Here is a 20,006-nt window from a genome sequence, read left to right on the forward strand (position 1 = left end):
GCATATATACTAATTCTTGTCCATTACACTAACTTCAGTCAGCAAAGAGTTCATTTCTTGCATCATAATGATCTTCCGATTGAGCCCCAAATCAGGATGCATTGCAAAATAAAGAGGAAAGTAAGATATTCAAGAATAGTTAAGTTTGGTTAGGTAGCATAACCAATTCATTGAATTGCATTTCCTAGTATAGAATTTGTTGAATTTATTTAAGATACGCTGACAATGAACATGCTTCACCCCATACATATTTCCTAGTTTAGCTCTAGTTCAATCTATTCAAAGATTGATGGTTGATGACAAAGCCCATACCTTTTTCCTAGTTTTAGTTTAGCTGAATTTAATCATTCAAAGATGTTGAATGCTGACGGAGAAGAATTATTGAAACGATAGCTAACATCTATTTTTGTCTATAATCATTCAAATGAACAAGGTTTGCATTTCCTAGTTTTAAGATCAATCATATTTGAAGGATCAATTATTAATATTATGTACCCCTTTACGAATTAATCGATCATATTTCACTTATTATGTACCGTTTGCAAATTGATCTTAGTACTCTCAATTATTATGTACGAAGATCAATCATACAAAAAGGTCATGAATAAAACTGGTAAAGAAAAAAAAATAGAAAAAAATGGCATTGTAAGAGAAATTTGCCCTTGTAATAGTTTATGTATTGAGAATTTGAGATGGTATTTCTTCTACAAACTATTGTGATTAAGGACACAATAACCTTTGAAATTGAAAAGGCCACAAATGCATTGCACTCAGTGGCGGACGCAAAAATGAACTGGAGTAAGCAGCGACGAAGGCACATTGGGGCCTGGGGAATTTATTCAGGACAATGCCCATGCTTCACCCATACCTATTTCCTAGTTTAGCTTTACTTCTAACTTTTCAAAGATGGCCATACCTATTTCCTTGTTTAGCTTTACTTCAACTTATGCAGAGATTTTTTTGTGGACAGAGTATTAGTGATTGAATGGAGATTTAATTAGATATTGATCTTCGGATTGATTAACTATTATGTAAAATTGAGATACTAACAATGGAATAGTATATATTCAAGTGAGATTAGGAAACAACACACCACAAAAACATACTCCTATATACTACACATCAGCTATTGCATATATACTAATTCTTGTCCATTACACTAACTTCAGTCAGCAAAGAGTTCATTTCTTGCATCATGGCTTCATAATGATCTTCCGATTGAGCCCCCTCCTCGACAACTTGTAGGGAGCGCCGGAATAGATTTTCATGCCACTGCCAAGGACTGTCCTCACCGATGGCACTGTCTGAGAGAATTTTGCGCTTGTAATCTTTACTCCAACGGCGTAGAATGCATTGAGATGGTATTTCTTCTACACCATTGTGACTAAGGACACTTAATGCATGCCTGCACAAATAGCCTTTGAAATTGAAAAGCCCACAAATGCATCGTACTTCAACCTGTGTTGTCTCATAAAGAACTTCATAATGTCTAACGTCCTTCTCATTTGCTTCGGCTTCCTGTCGCTGTTCGACAACAAAAGTCAGAATCGGGCCGTTTTTAGCTACTTGCTTTATGTTGAAGCAAGAATACATGCCCTCAACTTCAATCTGACATTTTTCAAACATTCCCTTCGTGTACACCTTCGACAGCTGCAGCTCAAAATTCGATCCTGTTTTCAGTTCAGAGGCTAGATTTCTGGACTCAACATCTCCCATTGCTTCTTTCAAATATTTTCTTTGTAGCACCATATCATACTTGTCAAGGAACTCCTTCAAGGATGTGTGCTTGTGTACATAACCATCAAAAGTCGGAGTTGTTCCCTCGCCCTCACTGATTGGGAGCATCCCAAAGAAAGAAGTGTCCTTTAGGTATACCGGTGCCCACCTTTGACGATCTTCATACAATGCTTGTAGCCATTTATTCTCCCTCAGGCTGTGCTGACTGATCATCTCCCCCCAGAAAGTTTCAAACTCGGATATTGTCAGGGAACCAAAAACCGCTTTACTGAATCGCCTCTTGATAACTTCAAACCCATTTAGTCCACCCAATTTCTCAGGAACACGAAGCATGATATAAGATAAACAATAACAATGACAAGCCTGTGGAAAAACCTCAGAAACTGCTATATGCAAATGTTTCGACTGATCAGTAACAATAACTTGTGGATGTTTCCCCAGCATACAAGTCAGCCATGTCCTAAACATCCAAACAAAACACTCCACTGATTCATCTCCGAGTACGCCACATCCCAATAGAACAGATTCTCCATGGTGATTTATTCCCACGAAGGAAATCAAAGGTATCTCAAACTTGTTAGTCAAGCATGTTGTGTCAATCATGATGGTGTCAGAGAAGTAGTTATATGCAATCCTGGACCGGGCATCGGCCCAGAACAGATTTCTCAAGCGCCCGTCGTCATCAAGGTCCACCAAATAAAAAAAGTTTGGATTCGTCAGCTTCATACGACAAAAGTAGTTATATGCTCCAAGTGAATCCCCTTCTTTGAGGATTAGATGCTTCGAATTGTCCATCGTGTTCCTTTCGTTTCTCGTATCCGCCTTACACAAACCATCCGCTACTGCAGTCCGGTATAGCTTAATCGTGTGTACTTCTCTAACAGGTCCAGACGGCAGCGCTTTCTTGGCAGCAAGAATCATCTTTTTGTGTGATTTATAGAATCGCATACTCTCCGGGCTCAATGGATGGTTGTGATCAAGCTCAACCTCGACTATCCTCCACCTATGAGCATCCACAAGCTTGATGATGACCATTGCAGGACAGCCCGTTCTGGTCTCCGGCCGTGGATTGTTCGCTTCACTCTTTTTCTTGAAACCAGCACTGCTGCAGCTGAGTTTCGCCCTATACCTCTCCCTTGTTTTTGACCGGAACCATGAATTGCTAACCCTAACCCCAAATCCCTGTCCCTTAGCATAAACATTGTAGAAATCATATGCTTCATCAAAAGACTCAAACTCCAATCCCACCACAGGCAGAAGGAATTCCCTTTCCAGGTGCACTGAGTCAGGTTTGTCACAGTTTCCCGTAACTGAACAGTCTCCGTCTTCGTATTCATCGCCTTCCCCAAACACCGGCTCACTGTTAAGAGACACTAGCTCCATCTAGATACAAAAACTAAGCTTGTTAACAGAGGAGAATAAAAGCAGTAAACAATGATGAAAACAATTCCAACATCTAACAGATTAGAAGAGCTTCAGAATACAATCAGTTCCAATCACACGAAATCAAAACATGCCCACCCTCAATACAATGGCACTAAACTTCCAAATTAAAAATGACGCAATCAATTGTAAGCCAAAAACAGAGTTATAGCAAGATAAAGAGCAAGGTAAGATTCGAAAATCGAGTGGAATCAAAATTAAGAGAACAAGGCGTGAACTTACTGATTCTACATGAAATGGATGATCCACTCAATTATCAATGCCATCCATCTTCTTTCTCGAAAACCCTAGCTGAGTATAAGGCAAAAAGACATTCCGAAGCCCTTCTGCAAAAGAGAGTTAGGGCAACTCCAACCATACCTGTGGCCTGATGAAGAAGAGGAAATGAAGAAGACGAACCACGAATTTAGAATTTTGGTTTGTTTAAATATATTTGAATTTTAGATTTAATTATTCTTTCATCTATTATTTAGTTAAAAACACAATTAACATTCATTTTATTTTAATAATTGTCTATTTTTCGTGAGGGAAAACTTCAAATTTTATGAGACATACTTAAATTTGACCAAATTTTATGATTTAAATAGCTATTATTCCTAATTTTTCTAATAAAAATTGTTTTTAATATTCGGAAGGTCTTCAATTTTTTATGGATTAAAGCTCCATATTTATTTTGGGACAATGTCATGAGTTTTGATTAATGAATCTTGGCCTAGAAAATTAATCTCAAATTTATTCAATCTCATGTAATCTCAATCCGAAAACAAGTTAATATTGAGTTCGTTTCACCCACTGTAATAACAAGGAATATACCCACACAGTGCATGTTTTTTGGTAGAGTACAAGATAAAAAAGTAAAATAAAAACACAAGACAAGTGCTATATTAAGGAAAACAATTGTAAGATATGAATGAGATCTATAACAAAAATCAAGAAACATAAGCTCTCTGGGAAATGGAATACATCTAAAAAAAGTGTATACAAACTACATTTTCATCACTAAAAGAATAAAAACCAAATCCCAAGTTAGAGAAAATAAGGTACTCCACTTCTTGGTCCTCTCATCTGGTTGTTCTCCTCTGTTTCTGTGAAGAACTTCACCTCTCTCTCCTAATCCATACAATGGTGAAATCAAAATTCCATCTTTGGAAAAACCCTTCAAAATAACACACACACACAAACATAATCGACCCTCATACCATATTCTCGTTGAAGCTAAGTATCGATGCCACATTTCCACAGCGGTAACAGTAATTTGGCGCAGACCACACCTGCATCATCCAAGACACAACCATCAATCGAAAATGACAAACCATGTCTCGATCTATCAAGAGAATAAGCAACTCACTGTGACAAGTCCTTTATCTTGAAACATATACTTCAGACCTTCTTGAACAAGCTGGTGGGCACGGCAAACTAGGTCGAGTTTGTTGATATGATTGAACTGCAAAACAAAATCCAAGCATTTTAGCTTAATCTAATTATCTTTATCCCTAGACATGTGGACTCACCTCAGTGGTGACCCTTGATCCAAAAAGCCAGCCGGCTCCTCGGGGACTCACTGCCCATGTCTCAATATCTTCTGGATCGCTCCACATTAGGTCACAGAAGGGCCCTTCATGTGGGATCTCACAGTTACGATCTATAACTCGAATCTGCTTACCAGAGGAAATGGAGAAGCGCATAATAAGACTTGATATACAATATGCACACGAGCACTCATATTACAATTACATCACCTAGGACAGTGGACACGCCATCCGACTAAAACCACTGTATAATGAAAATGACCTAACCTGGTCAATAGTTCTAATATCTGGAGATAGGCCACCATGTACACAAAGTACCTGGGATTTAAAAAAAGGCGGTGAATCAGTGGCATAATGATATTAGAAATGAATAAAGTAGGGTCTACCAACAAAGATGAGATTAATTATTTAACTAATATTAGAAAATAAAATTAATTTAACTATTTACAGAATTAGATTTTTGATTCCACTTAATTCCTATTTCTGATCAAAGAATGCGTACCGTGCCATCAATAATTGCTGACAAAGTAAGATAGTCAAAAACATCCGTGCAATAACGCCAAGCATTAGTGTTCCCATACTTCCTTTGACATTCATCGTAAAATCCATATACCTGTGGATGACATGAACATGGACATTCATCAGTAATCAAGAACTACCAAACTAGCAGTGACAACAAATTCTGCATTTACCTACTTACCTTCTAATGAGAACTAGTACACCTAGTATTGACATAATATATGTTGACAATCTTGTCATATACGTGCCTAATGCCTTAATTATGTGAATGAAACATAATTAATTAGTGTCTGGAAATACTTAAATTAAATAAATAATAAATTACATACTAAACAAAACTATTTAGTGTCCTAGTAGTAATTGTTAGTATTGTTTAATTGAATTGAAGTGGCTGCAATGGTAAATGCATGAAGAGAGACAGTGAGTGGAAACAAAATATATTAACAGATTCAGCATAAATTCAAAAGGTCAAAGCCTATGGTCCCATGATATGAGGAAACAAACATATTAGCTTCGCCTCCAAGTCCTACTACTGTGTGCAGTGTGTGTATAATCTTATATTCCAATTTCCAACTTTATAGTTAGTGAGTGGTGCATATTTGTTCCCTCCTTTTATATATTCTTCAAAAATTTGTGATAGAATGTCCCGTTTCAGATGTTCACTGTAAGAAAGCAGGCATATAAAAGGAGAACATGATATGAGATCCATCAACTACATAAGCCCATCTGAGAAATCCCTTCTAGCTGACTAATTTGCCTGAAGAAATCTATCTAAGTGTATGTACGAGTGCAGTTCATAAAAGAACTGCTGTTTTTCAGAGATTATTATGGCCATAAAAATATTATTTTCTTTAATGAAAATACCTGAGTTAGCTGCCTGCTCTCATGATTTCCACGTAGGAGAGTAATGTTAGCAGGGTATCTGAAAGCATATGCAAGTGATATCAATAAATAACCACAAGAAACAGTCTAGTACTACAGATATCAAGTGCTCATTTATCCACCAACTGAAAATCTTCCTGCCTCTAGAAAGGGTCGAAAAACCAGTAATAATGTTTTAACAAGCATTTTCAAACATCAAACACCAAACAGGGGTAGAGAGTTTTTAGAATAGATGTTTCATGAGGAGAATGAAGTTTCATATATGGAATTATATCATTTTTTATAGAAGATTGTGAACTACAGGTTAACTGGTGGACATGCTTTCGGGATGAACTTGGAACAACCAGAGCTGTAGTTTAAGTTTCTAATTCTGGGAAACATGTATTTGTAATAAAGAGAGTACTTTTAAATAGTCAACCATTTGTAATCCATTACTAAATTCTGAGGATAATAGCAATTAAATAAAAGATCAAAGCTCAGCTGCAGAAACCATATTGTTGACGGCATAACCTCCTGGTTAAGTCCTATAAAAGTTGACTGAACCAAATATTAAATGGCTACTCATCCTTTACACACCATATTGACTATTTAGTGGAGGAAACTAGTATGAAGATGATCATGAACTGACCCAATGATAAATAATGACACATACCAATTCTAATAGATAAATATCCCTGAACTGAATTATACACACCTTGCTTTGAGAAGCAAAAGGATGGTGAAAACTTCAAGACTATTGTAACCTCGATCAACAAAGTCCCCCTGTCAGCCAAAAGTACAATTAGGACAAACATAAAACAAGAAGTGGGAAAATAACCTCAAACTACTTACCATAAATATGTAATTTGTTTCTGGTACATGACCTCCAGTCTGGAAAAGCTTCATTAGATCGTGAAACTGTCCATGGATATCACCACAAACTGTGACCGGACTGTTGACAGGCTGGACATTCGACTCCTCAATTAAAATCTCCTTGACCTGAATAAGGCAGGACCCGACCAAATGAAGAAATATACTATAAATGAAAAACAGGTGTACATGCGGAGAGAGAGAGAGAGTGTGTGTGCTTGAGCAAGTAACAATTGCGCGGTAACTAAAGTAACGTATTCAACGAACTACAAGGGTAACCCAAGCATCCACACAGAAGCTCACAAGACAACTAATTTAAAATGAAAAGACAAGAATCTAAGCTAAAGAATGAATCAAATCCCAGTAAGTTTGCCTTCAGCAACTAGTACAAGCATGATGCCCCAGTTTAATCATTCACTGCCATAATGGAGCAATGTGTATGTCACATATTATACAGTAAATTAGCAGTCTGTCATCATAAGATCTTATAGTGACTCAAAATGCCTAAAAATACCCCCCTGACAGAAAAGAATGACCACAAATTTTATTGATTTTAACTACATGTTAAGTATGATGTATAGAACTCTAGAGAGTAAGAACTGCAAGGCCAGCCATTCATATGTAATAAGAGATGAAGAAGTGGTTTTGGATCACTTCAAAAGAAAAAACCACTTTCACAACAAATGTTAAAGTGGATATTGAAAACGAAAAACACAATCATCAAATCCTGATTTGTCTACTGTATTGTTCACTATCCATAAAACCTGACCGGCATTTATTTATAAGCGTCACCGGCACAACTGTAGTGTAGTATGGCATGTGGCCCATGTCCATGTCTAAGTTTTTAATGACTCCCATTAAGACATTAACATAATACCACAAAGAGAAGGTTGAAAAATAAGAAACTTTCAAGGTTCATCAGCTCTGGATCAGAGTCATCCGACATGAATCCAAATAATGATAAAGTGCTGAAAATAAATAAAGGAGAATAAGATTAAATAATGTAAAAATTCTCGTTTTGAGTGATTTTAGAAAAAAGGTTCCCAAACGACAATGCTATTGGCGTGTTTCATTTAAAATTTGAACACGCCAATCCGATGGCGTGTAAGCCTCCGTCTTCTCTTTAAACAAGCCAATATAACTGACGTGTTTCTCTTTAAACAAGCCATTGACATTCACTCATTTTCCTTTCATAATTCATAGCATACAAAACCGAAAAGGTTCCCATTCAGGGATCCTTTTTTCTAAAATCAACCAAAACAAGTTTTTTTTTCTTAAATAGTAGCTTTCAGAAGCAGAGTTCTCACCAATCATTTACAAGTCAAATATCAAAACTCCAAACTGAAAACTTACAATTGCTCAACTAATCTACCAAATAGCGATTTTCCAGAATAGACATAGTGAGTGATTCAAAAACCTCTTCTCGAGTAAAGAGGAGCCAGAGAGATACAAAGCAGTGAGCTACAAAATAACAAAATCCAACAAAAATCTACCCAATACTCTGTCAAGTTAGTTATCCCTAAAACCCAATAACCAAACGATCAAGGCAAAACCCTAATCACCAGAAAAGTCCAAGATTTAAGACTCGACATCAATGAAACCATTATTCCAGCGCTTTCCGTCTTTGGAAATAGGGATTCTCGAATTCGTCAGACATTAAAGAAGACAATAATAAAGAAGAAGAAGTTACGTATTCGCAGAGAAGCTGAAGCTCGTCTTCGGACAAGTGCTGGCCCTCTTTCACCTTTGCTATCCACTGGTCCAAATCCATCCCCTTTTGTAGATAGAAATCGACTGAATCTTGATTCTGGAAGGATTCTACAGTGAATCAAGAGCAACGACAAAAAATATGTGTATGTAGATGGAGGGAAGGGAGCGGCGATGGAGGCCGGGGGAGGGAGATATTTTGATTTTGATTTGGAGCTACAAAAAAATGGTGAATCTAATCAATTTCAACGACCCATTTAGATTCAGAAGCCCTCATTTTCTTATTTTTCATGTTAATCACATTCGCAGATTATTATTATTATTATTTTATTTTATTATTATTATTATTATTTTTTATTTTTATTGTTATTTTTTGCGATTCAAAACACATTTTTTTAATCTTTACAACAATCAAGAAATTGAATTAACTGCATGATTGAAAAACCACAAAAAATTGCACTCCATATTTATAGGAACATTTTTTTTATAATTACTAAAGATAGTTAAATTATTTTCTTGAAAATTAAATATTCATTGAAGAAAAGGGCAACGAGTTTTGTTCCAAAATCAAAATCACGAAACTGGGCATCGGCTGTGAAAGTAATTTTTCTTCTCTCACTAAAATCTATGGCTTCACCGGCAATCTTTCTCTTAGACTGAAGGTAAGCTCTCTCAACCTCATCTTGATGTGTTAAAATTGGATCTTTTTTAGAAATTTTCTGTTTAGGGATAGATTGAGATGTGGGATTGAGTGGGTGAGAGATTTTAGAAATGGGATTAAATGTATTAGTATGTTCTTGAATGTGATTGTTGGGTTGCAGGTTCCGTGGTGGGAACAAAAATGGCCTTTTACTTAGCAAATACCAAGCTCATTCTTTTACCTAGAGGTTCCAAATCAAGGTTGCTGGCTGCTGCTCTTTCATGCCCTAATTTTGTACCAAATCCCTTCACAGTTTCTCAGCCTTCCACTGCAAGGAGACATAAGTGAGTGTGTGTGTGTGTGTGTGTGTGTTTTTCAAGTGTTATGCATAGGTGAATGAATGCCAGCTGCTGAGACTTGATGCAATTGTGTAGGAGGCTGGTGTGGTCACTTAGAAGCGCAGCTGATGGTAATCGGCTGAACTCAAATGAGTCCGGTGGAGGGACGACTAGGCTTATTAGGACTATCCGAGCGTTTCAGTTGAAGCTAACTGCGCGACTAAGAGAGCTAACGAGAGACCTGCCTGCCAAGCTATTCTCTTTCTTGGTGGGGTTCTATTGTGCCACTGCTTTCGCAACTGTAATAGGGCAGACCGGTGATTGGGATGTTCTCTCGGCTGCTTTGACCGTGGCTGTGGTGGAGGGGATTGGGGCTCTCATGTACAAGGCCTCTCTTCCTTTGGTTGGCAATGTGAAGAAGGTGATCATCATATCTAATTATTGGAAGGCTGGCCTCTCACTTGGCTTATTTCTCGATTCGTTCAAGTATTAGGCTTGATAGGCGATGGAACAGCCTGTATTTCGTGCATCCTAAACCCGACATCACAAAGTTAGAAAATCAATGCTGAGAGATGGAGGATGAGCTTCAGGTTTGCTTCTCCTTGCCTGCATTACTTGTTTGTGGATTGTTTGGTTCAACGTCTCATCTGTTTCGGGGTATAAGTAGATATTATAGGGAAAGAATGATATGTAGTATATTTATTTTATTGTACTTGGTCTACCCAATGAGCAACTTGTTTGTAAATGATAGGAAATTACAGCAGAAACCATGATGTTGTGCTTCTCCGGTTCATACGGTCACGGAGCAAGAAAAGGAGACGATGACCTAGCTAAGTGATGTAATTTTGCAACTCCTTTGTATTACATTTGTTCTTTATAAGAAGGAAGGCATTTGTGTATTGCCTAGTTTATTTACACAATCGAGAACAGCTGGTAAAATGAGTTATTTGGAAGGATAAAAAGTTGAAGCAAGTTAATCCAATTCATATATATGAAGACAGAATTGAAGACTTGTAAAGTGTAGCTAGGTTGCAATGTTGCATAATAAATACTAGTCGTCTGAGAAAGTGGATTAGCTAGTCGACATATGAGCAGTGGGAAATGGCTGATGTCGTTGTCTGTTTCTACCTCTTGGTTGTGGCAGAGCCTCGTGGCTGAACGTAAGTCCTGAGTGAAGGGGACTGTGTGAGCCCGAATGGGGAAACCATGGTGCTCTGGTTTGCTCCTTTGTGTTGGATTCGTCGTCTTGCAATGTAGCCACGGACCCAGGGAGTCACGTCCTCGTTCACTTTGATCATTATGAAGAAGATGATGCGGTAGATGATGATCATGCTTAGGAGAACGCTGAGATCCACCCATTTTGATCGTTGCATATCAATCTGGAAGACGTTTTCCAAGATGTATTCTCCCGGGATCTTGGGGAGGTCGGGGGTCTGGTTGTCGAAGATCAAGCCTTTGAGATCGTTCTGGTACTGGCCCTGCAGAGCCCAGAAGTGGAAGCTTATGTAGGACATGGGGTATCGCCAGAAGGGCTTCGGGATGTCTTTGGGAAGCCGGAAGTAGCCAGAGACGAGCATGAATATCCCCTGGATCCCAGCTCCAATGATGATGCCCATGAGGAAGTTGGGGACGACACTGGCGATGGCCATCATCAGGCTCTCTACCACAGTTACGCTCGCGTAGAGACACAGCACGAAGAAGATGTAGTGCGTGATCCCCGGGTGGAGCCGCACCATGAAGTAGCAGACGGTCCCGGAGAGGAAGGTGATCAGTATCAGAAACGGCATTGCAGATAGCGTGTTGCTGATCACGAAAGCCCCCACGCCGTAGTGCCCATTCAGTCTTTCCCTTTGGAACACCTAAAACCAGGTAACACACATTACACACAAATCCTCATCAAAAATCTAATCTATTCACCTCACATACATACCTTCATGTCTTCGACAAAGGAAGGAAACCCACCAATCGACATAAAGGTCACGAACCCGAACACAAAGGAGGCACAGGCGCCCCTCGCCTGCAGAAGCATACACGATCAAGTCGATGATATAGGAGAAAGATCCGATGAGAGTGGTTTCGAACATACCAGGATGGCACTGTAGCTGGTTCCTACATTCATGTAAATAGTTCCGATGCAGACAGTGACGACGAGGTAGATGACGAGCCTGAGCCAGTAGTAGCCAAAGTCCCTCGACATGTTAACAAACGAGCGTATGGTCAAGGTGAAAGCTTGCATCAAGAAACTCGCCTGACTCCCTCCGGAATCTAGCACAGTTCCTTTCTGTGATACATACATACATATATAGCAAGTAAGATCATCAAATGATTCAAATTCACTACTTAATTATGCAATTAGATTGTGAAATGACTCACAATCTTAGACATCTCCTCAATCTTCTCTCTTGCTGAGTAATAATACTGAGATTTTTGATAAGAATCCACTAGTGTACGTATAGCTTCTGCTGTGGTCACTCTATCAACTGGATCGTCATTCATCTCAAACTGTTGATTCATTTTTATAGAATTGAAATCAATCAATACAATTTAGTTACTACATTCTAAAATAAGAGGATTTGAAGAATGTAATACCCTCATTTTCATGGATCCTTTGAGTGTTGCTTTAACTTTGTCGAAATCGGAATTAATGCAGCGGAGGAAGTGATCAGACGGGTTCCTCAAAGCCGGGCACGGGAACCCGGCTTGAGCGAAAAACTGCGTGAATCACGATTCATGTTAATGCCATCACAGTGTAGATGCTTTATACGTTCAATGTACATGGTTACGTTACCTCGTAGGCTTGTGAAGCTTGGCCAAAGTAGACAGATTTACCGCCCGAGAGCAAATACAACCGGTCGAAGAGCTCGAACACTTCGCTGCTAGGCTGGTGGATGGACGCGATCACAGTGCGCCCATCCCTCGAGAGGCCACGAAGGGTTTGCGTGACAAAGAAGGCAGAGGCGCTGTCGAGGCCGCTGGTGGGCTCGTCGAGGAAAAGGAGGCGTGGCCTCATCAAGATCTCGAGCGCAATGCTGACCCTCCTCCTCTCCCCGCCACTGATCCCCCGAAGGTGCCAGTTCCCAATCACCGTGTCCGCGCAGTCCTGAAGCCCCATCTCGACGATCGTGCTCTCCACCAGCGCCCGTTTGTCCGCCCACGCCATCCTGTCCGGGAGGCGCAGCCGAGCCGAGTACGATATCGTCTCGCGCACCGTCAGCGTGCCTATCAAATTGTCGTCCTGCGTCACATATGCCTACACGAACAAACGTTCACTTTTCAGAATTAACGCCAACAAATCAATCATATATGCTCATCAGCTATATTTTTTTAAAAAAAAAAAAAAACAGAAAAAGCGACCTGTTCATTTATCCATAAAATAAACAGATAAGGTTAAGGAACTAACAGCGGTGCCGAACGACAAGTTGGCCTTGCGGCCGTTGAGCTGGATGGTGCCGGAGAGGAAGGCATTGGCGGCGAGGCGGCCGGAGAGGGCGTCAAGCAGCGTGGACTTCCCGGATCCGGAGGGGCCCATGAGCGCGGTGAAAGATCCCGGCTCGGCGTAGCCGGAGAGCCTATCGAGAACATTCTGCGTGTCGCCGTTGCCGAGGCTGACCACAACGGTCAAATCCTTCCACGCCAGCCTGGCCGACACGTCACCAACAAACTCCGTGTTAGTCTTCTCCTTCCACAAGCTCTCGCTCAGCGGGCTCAGCCCTCCGATCACCATCCCGTTCCCCTGCGGCTTGTTCGCCTCTATCTCCATCACCACCTCCGACGAGCTCTTCATCTCGTTCGATTCCAACAACTTATAATACTTTTGTACGTAGGTGCCACGTGATTCGGAAATGCGGAAGCGATGAGGTTGACTGGGGAAATGAAATTAGAGTGAGAATTGGAAGCTGAGTCACGCGATTGGAGTGGAATTGATCATGTGGAATTGAAATACTCATGTTCATCGTCTTCATCAGGCATTGATAAATGATAATGGTGAGGGGAGGGGAGGTGAAGGCAATTAATGCGTGCAGGTAGGTGTTAGTGGGGGCAATTTAATGCAAACCCACCGCAATTTAAAGAGGGTGGTTAGGCGCCAGCCTTTTTCACTATCAATATATACGCTAACGGGAACGATCAACACATTTCACCCTTTTTTTTATGTTTTCTATTTGTTATTGGATTTATATTTTACAGATAAGGATATATAAAAGTGGAAATTAGGCAACTGTTTTGTTTCCTGTCGTTGTGTTTAGTCACGAATTTATAACTTTCCAAACAAGGTACTACTACTACAAATTTAATTTACACAAATCTTTTTGAGGCTTCATATGTATAAATTTTGAAATATATTAATTTTATCTTACTAATTGTGTCCAGTTTTGTTCTAGGTTTTTCAACTTACTAATTGTATCACGATTTTCGATTTGTATCAGTTTAATTAATTAATTTGTTTTTAAATAACAAACCATATAGTAAATATTAGACTCGTATGCAATAATTTTGGAAAAAATATAATAGGTCGTCTTATCTTATGACACATTATGCATGTCACGATTTGGTCATTGGAGTGAAAATTCTGATAAGAAATTGATACATATTGAAAACATCAGTAAATTTAAAATAGAATATACAATAATATTAAATGATAAAAATCAGTATTGATTTATATATAAATTTGGTAAATTTAAAAGGTTGGAATGAAATCATTAGCCTAAATTTAGCAAATCTACAAAATTTCTATTTTTATTTTAGTTTTTTTATATTTATCTTGAAACTAATGTAAACGACAAAAGAACCATAAATGAATTAAGAATAAGATTGGACATGCAATATAAAACAAATTTTAAATTCTCAAATATACTTCATCCCTTAGAATTTGTCACAAATTTCTATTTTCTTCCATTCCATAAAATTTGTCACATTTCACTTTTTACCATTTCTAACAGTGGATTGAACTTCACATTCCACTAGCTCATTTTAACTCACATTTTATTATAAAATTACTATGCCTAATATTTAAAAGTAGAACTTAAATTTCCACTAATTTTTTCAACCTATTTTCTACTATATTTTTTAAAATATATTCTCGATCAAAATGTGATAAAATTTAAAATAAGAAGTGAGTAATAATTAAAGAATACTCCATCAGACAGCAGTCCATGAAAATAGTTTCACTTTTTCATTTTAATCTATCTGCAGAGTTAATTCATATTTGATGTATTCCTAAGACATAGTACTCCTACGTAATACAGTAGTTTGTTTTTTGTCCTTTTGGTTCATCTAAAAAATTTGTCGACATTTACTTTTAAAATTTATTAAAAATTTTGTCTACATTTACTTTTTAAATTTATTTTATAATTAAACAATAAGAGTTTCACTATTCACAAACGCTATTTCTTACTCCCTCCGTTCCACAGTAATAGAGTTATTTCATTTTCTGCACTCATTTTGAAAAAATAATAATAAATAGTTAAAGTGAATAGGGAGTAAAATAAGAGAGAGAATAATGTAGAGAAGAGGCTTATCCATAATATTGTCTCTCGTGCTTTACTTTTTCTCCACTTTAACTATCTATAATTATTTTTTCAAAACGAGTGTTCAAAAATAAAATGACTTTATTACTATGAAACGGAGGGAGTATATTTTTTTCTCTTTCTCTAGTTTTGCATTAAAGTATCACACTCATTGTGAAGACTATTTTTCGTGAGCACAAAGAGTATAATATATAATTATTAAATTATTAAAATAAATCCAATAATTTAGAAATTCTTATCAGTATGATGTGTGAATGTTGACAATTAACGAAAATACATGTGGATGGATAGTGGATGGCCCTAAATTATCATGTGAATATCATATGTGAATGTTGACTGACTCCTATAACGTTTTTCACATACTAATCCGCTAATTAATTAATTTTGGAATTTCTAAACCGAAGGCTACAAACCATATACGTGCCACCTATTTGTCAATTTTGTATTAATTAACTACTTTCCACATTATCATTTTCCGACCAATAAATTCCATTAATTCTTTCCCCTAAACCTATATTACTAGTCATTAATTACAAAAGACGATTGTAAACTTTCTGGTGTAAAGTACAGTAAATTAGTAGTAACTTTGAAGACGAGGGGTGGTACCAATAAATGTTTTGCTACCCTTTCTGTTATTCATTTCTTTGTCTATAGTTAGACGCAAGTACACGTAGGAATATAATCTAAATTTCTTAAACTGGTAACTGACAACTATATCAATAATTTATGGAGTATTTATAAACTTTAATACGAAGACATTTGCATGTTAATTAAACGTACTTGACATAAGTATATCTCCTGTTGACATGTAAATATAAATATTAATTAACAAAATACATATGTATGTCAGCTACATACCCAATATTTAGTTTGCATACAAATATTTTCGTGTTGACATCTATAATATTAGTTGTTAATATTAGTTGTTAGACATATTTATAAATTATCAATTTAAGAAAATTATCAATTTAATAAGACTCCATACACGTATTTATGCATCCCACTTATCTTCAAAGTAATTACAGATATAATAATAATTTTCTATTAGTATACTCAATTAATACGTACAACCTTATGACAGCATCATTTAGTTTATCATTAATTTTATTTACCCACTCTCCAGCTTCATTTAGTTTATCATTAATTTTACTTACCCACTTTCAATTATGATTAGTTTATCATTAATTTTGCTTATCCATTCCGTTCCACAATAAACGAGACACTTCTTTTTTTACTCGTTTTGTAAAAATTATATATAAAATAATTAAAGTAGAAAAAATATAAAATAAGAGAGAGAATAATGTAGAGATGAATCTTATCTATACTATTTTCTTCCATACTTTAGAGCATCTCCAATAGCGGCTAGCCCGGCTAACCGATTCGCGTCGCTAGCTGATCGGCTAGCCGAACTATTGGAACCGGCCAGCGGCATTTCGGCGTGGAAATCGGCCAGCGCACGCCGATTTCCAGGCGCTGGCCGCCATTGAGGCATGCCGATCGCTCGCGATCGGCCAACGCCCATTTTTTATTTTTATTTTTTTGAAATTTTTTGATAAACTATATATTAGCGATTTTAGTTTCATTTTTATTTGCACCACTTGTTTTAACGAGTTTTCTCTCTCTCTAAATTTCTGTACAAGAGCAACATCGAGCGATGAGTAACGCGGGTGGTAGCAGTGGTGGTAGTGGTGGGGATACTGAGGATTACGAACGACGGATGAACGAGACTACGGAGGCCTACATGAACCGCGAGATAGAGCGGTACATGGGAAGGGTCGAACAGCAGGCGGTACCTCGCCCTCCTCCCGTTGTCCACCGCCGAGCAGTGATTGATCGGGATCACGTAGCTGCACATCAGCGGCTATATGACGACTACTTCTCAGAGAACCCGCGATTTCCCGCAAACATGTTCAGGCGGCGTTTTAGAATGCGCATGGAGTTGTTTATGTGTATCGTTGATGCTTTGGAGCGTCGATATCTGTATTTCCGCTTCAGGCACGATGCGGCTGGCAGACCCGGCCACACCCCTATTCAAAAGTGCACGGCGACAATCAGACAGTTGGCCTACGGAGGTGCGGCAGACATGTGGGATGAGTACCTCCACATCGGTGAGTCGACAGCCCTTGAATGTCTGATGTATTTCTGTCAGGGCGTGATTGCAATTTTCCGTGATCAGTACCTTCGAAGCCCTACCCCCCAAGATTGTCAGGATCTGATGCAGATGCACGGGGAGCAGCATGGGTTCCCCGAGATGTTAGGCAGCATAGATTGTATGCATTGGGAGTGGAAGAACTGTCCGACTGCCTGGAAGGGGGCATACACGACCGGCTACAAGGGAAAGAATCCCACGATGATCCTCGAGGCCGTAGCTGATTACCGGCTGTGGATCTAGTATGCGTATTTTGGAGTAGCCGGGTCGAACAACGACCTCAACGTCCTCAACTCGTCGCCCCTCTTCAACGAGCAGTGTCAGGGCATCGGTCCGGCCGTCTCATTTGTGGCCAACGGCAACCGGCATGATATGGGCTACTACTTGGCGGATGGGATATACCCTAGGTGGCCCATCTTTGTGAAGACGATCAGGCATGCGGCGAATGACAGGAAGGCCTACTTTGCGGAACGGCAGGAGTCGGCGCGCAAGGACGTGGAGCGCGCATTTGGTGTGCTCCAGTCTCGATGGGCAGCAATCAAGGGTCCAACACGTTTGTGGGATGTCGGCTGCATTGATGATATAATGTACGCCTGCATTATCTTGCACAACATGATCGTCGAAGACGAAGGCGTACAACTGACTAATTGGGCCAATGACGATGAAGCCGGTCCAAGCCACAGAATGGCCACCCCTAACGTACGACGTGGGGTACATCACGATAAAGCCGGCCGCCTCCAGGCACATGCCGACATGCGCCAAGTGAATGCTCATATTCAACTCCAAAAGGATATAATTGAAGAGTTGTGGGCACGGAAGACTGCACGGCGATATTTTTTTTCTTTATTATGTAATTTTTTTTAAATGAATGTACTTTTTTTTATATGAAATTAATGAATTTTCCCGTATATGTCTTGTAAATTTAATTCCGTAAATGTAGTTGTTTTTGAATTATTTTTATTGCGGCTAGCCTGTAGCTGACCTTAGGCTAGCCTATTTGATTAAAATGATGATGTGACAGGTGGATTTTTAGTGCTGATGATGTGGCAGGGAGAGAGAGTGGCTAGCATGTGACTGGCCTATGGCTGGCCTATTGCCATTGGAGATGCTCTTACATTTTCTCCACTTTAACTACTACTTATCTTTTTTTCCAAAACGAGTGGAAAAATGAAATGCTCGCTTATGGGGCTAAAATGGTAATCGTATATTATACTATATTTTTAATTAAATTTATATTTTATATTTATACATTTTTGCCCCTACATCTGAAAAAGCGACTATGAGTATTAATTGTGATCTTAAATAAGGATGGCATAATTATGGAATATGTATACATGGAAGATATGAGTTAAAATTCAAAATATACCTAAAGAAGTAGGAAAATTAGAGTATTGGGACCCACATTTTGTCCCATACTTTTATATCCTTTAATTTAACATAATTCACTTAAAATTTTTGTAATGTTTTTGAAAAATATAGAAAAGTTAACCAATTTCACCTATATGTCGTATAAAAATAAAACATAATTATTTAAAATTTTAATAAATTAAATGCTTTAACATTTTTTTAAAAAAATACTCCATCTCTTGGTCACGTTCATTTTAGTTTGTCCACTAAAATTAGTAGTATCATTTTTATTTATGAAAATATGTTTATAATTTTTTTCTCTTTCTTTTTCATAATTTATTCATTAATTTCTGAAACATTACGTTGAATCCCCATAAAAAATATAATCAAATATTTTTAACCCATCTATTTATTATTTTAAAGCTATAAAGTTAATGTTTTCTCTTATTCTCTCCAAATATTAGTGTTCTTTGCTCAATTCACGATAACATGCAAAAAATTAAAAATTTGAGATATACTAATATTGGTTGAGTGTGCAGTTTTGATTTAAAAAATTTCACAATTTTGAATTTAATTCTCAATCTTTCAAAATACTACTCATAATTTCTATTAATTCTTATATTTTTTGTTCGGTGTAGTCAAATAAAATAATAATAATAATAATAATAATAATAATAATAATAATAATAATAATAATATGCTCTTAACACATAGATTTGATATTTTAAGGTTATATATCTAATACTTTCTCTCTATATATATATATAAAATATTAGAATTTCTAAAATTTAATTAATTGAGTTTGCAGTTTTGATTAATTCCTTAATTTACAAAATTTTAGTTTATTTATATTTTTAATTTTGAAACTTTACGTCAAACTTTGATAAAAAAAAATAATCCCACATTTTTAACTCGTCAATTTAATATTTTAAAACTATAAAGTTAATTTTTCTCTTTTTCTTTCTAAAAAATATAAAAATAAAAAAGAAAATCAAACTCATACAAAATCTATTAAGAATTGAATTAAGATATAAAAATAATAATATTAGCTATCTAAAAAGGAGTGGAGGTGTTGTCGGATACTCAGATCGGAGCCTAAAATTGTGCAGTACATAAATATGGTAGAACTGAGATACTACATGATTGGATATGGAGGAATTGAAAGCATAATAGGCAAAATATAAATTATTGTTATGGATAAAAAAAATCGTTAGGGTATTATGGCATAAAGACATTATATTCTAAATCACTGCCTTTCAGTAATATTCTCATGCCATAATGATAATAAAGGTAGAAATACTAATTTTAAAAAGCTGGTTAAATTGGATATGATATTTGTAT

At 37.5% G+C, this 20,006-nt stretch overlaps 3 protein-coding genes and 1 pseudogene across 5 annotated transcripts; 1 reads left to right on the forward strand and 3 right to left on the reverse strand.

Annotated features, from left to right (window-relative positions):
• Window positions 1-1,037: 1,037 nt before the first annotated feature.
• Window positions 1,038-3,585, reverse strand: LOC125215910 (protein FAR1-RELATED SEQUENCE 6 pseudogene; annotated as a pseudogene). Its single transcript, XR_016135073.1, has 2 exons — window positions 3,403-3,585; window positions 1,038-3,120 (listed from the first exon to the last, which is right to left on the reverse strand). The product of XR_016135073.1 is annotated as a protein FAR1-RELATED SEQUENCE 6 pseudogene (transcript).
• Window positions 3,586-4,035: 450 nt separating this feature from the next.
• LOC125201260 (phytochrome-associated serine/threonine-protein phosphatase 3-like) lies at window positions 4,036-8,922 on the reverse strand. Its single transcript, XM_048099300.2, has 10 exons — window positions 8,650-8,922; window positions 6,942-7,088; window positions 6,805-6,872; window positions 6,093-6,150; window positions 5,212-5,322; window positions 4,977-5,027; window positions 4,692-4,835; window positions 4,529-4,624; window positions 4,380-4,451; window positions 4,036-4,290 (listed from the first exon to the last, which is right to left on the reverse strand). The coding sequence occupies exons 1-10, from the start codon at window positions 8,728-8,730 to the stop codon at window positions 4,207-4,209; spliced, it is 912 nt and encodes a 303-aa protein (XP_047955257.1). The 5' UTR covers window positions 8,731-8,922; the 3' UTR covers window positions 4,036-4,206.
• A 247-nt stretch (window positions 8,923-9,169) lies between these two features.
• On the forward strand, window positions 9,170-10,543 carry LOC125221020 (YCF20-like protein (DUF565)). 2 transcript variants are annotated; one of them, XR_007176364.2, is made up of 4 exons: window positions 9,171-9,328; window positions 9,488-9,650; window positions 9,741-10,234; window positions 10,396-10,543. XR_007176364.2 is itself a non-coding variant. In XM_048123145.2 (3 exons), the coding sequence occupies exons 2-3, from the start codon at window positions 9,508-9,510 to the stop codon at window positions 10,135-10,137; spliced, it is 540 nt and encodes a 179-aa protein (XP_047979102.1). In that variant the 5' UTR covers window positions 9,170-9,328; window positions 9,488-9,507; the 3' UTR covers window positions 10,138-10,543. The 2 variants fall into 2 exon arrangements, 1 of the variants encoding a protein (XP_047979102.1); XM_048123145.2 differs by having other exon boundaries at window positions 9,170-9,328; window positions 9,741-10,543.
• A 64-nt stretch (window positions 10,544-10,607) lies between these two features.
• Window positions 10,608-13,624, reverse strand: ABCG11 (white-brown complex-like protein). The gene is made up of 7 exons (XM_048123138.2): window positions 13,045-13,624; window positions 12,433-12,894; window positions 12,234-12,356; window positions 12,018-12,146; window positions 11,731-11,925; window positions 11,575-11,661; window positions 10,608-11,503 (listed from the first exon to the last, which is right to left on the reverse strand). Exons 1-7 carry the CDS (start codon window positions 13,426-13,428, stop codon window positions 10,769-10,771), a joined length of 2,115 nt encoding a protein of 704 aa, XP_047979095.1. The 5' UTR covers window positions 13,429-13,624; the 3' UTR covers window positions 10,608-10,768.
• Between the last annotated feature and the right edge of the window lie 6,382 nt (window positions 13,625-20,006).

This window comes from Salvia hispanica, chromosome 2, assembly GCF_029641045.1.
Source record: "Salvia hispanica isolate PSC_SH4W2 chromosome 2, Shi_PSC_v1, whole genome shotgun sequence".
In the NCBI taxonomy this organism is placed as follows: domain Eukaryota; kingdom Viridiplantae; phylum Streptophyta; class Magnoliopsida; order Lamiales; family Lamiaceae; genus Salvia; species Salvia hispanica.

Excerpts from the sequence above, each read along its gene's own strand:
- LOC125201260 (XM_048099300.2), bottom strand. The coding sequence starts at position 8,730 with ATGGATTTGGACCAGTGGATAGCAAAGGTGAAAGAGGGCCAGCACTTG. Across the intron at positions 7,089-8,649 it reads TTCAGCTTCTCTGCGAATAC|GTCAAGGAGATTTTAATTGA; the intron begins GTAACTTCTTCT and ends TGCCTTATTCAG. Across the intron at positions 5,028-5,211 it reads CAGCAATTATTGATGGCACG|GTACTTTGTGTACATGGTGG; the intron begins GTACGCATTCTT and ends TTTAAATCCCAG.
- LOC125221020 (XM_048123145.2), top strand. The coding sequence starts at position 9,508 with ATGGCCTTTTACTTAGCAAATACCAAGCTCATTCTTTTACCTAGAGGT. Across the intron at positions 9,651-9,740 it reads TCCACTGCAAGGAGACATAA|GAGGCTGGTGTGGTCACTTA; the intron begins GTGAGTGTGTGT and ends GCAATTGTGTAG.
- ABCG11 (XM_048123138.2), bottom strand. The coding sequence starts at position 13,428 with ATGAAGAGCTCGTCGGAGGTGGTGATGGAGATAGAGGCGAACAAGCCG. Across the intron at positions 12,357-12,432 it reads AAGCTTCACAAGCCTACGAG|TTTTTCGCTCAAGCCGGGTT; the intron begins GTAACGTAACCA and ends TGATTCACGCAG. Across the intron at positions 11,504-11,574 it reads CCTTTGTCGAAGACATGAAG|GTGTTCCAAAGGGAAAGACT; the intron begins GTATGTATGTGA and ends ACCTGGTTTTAG.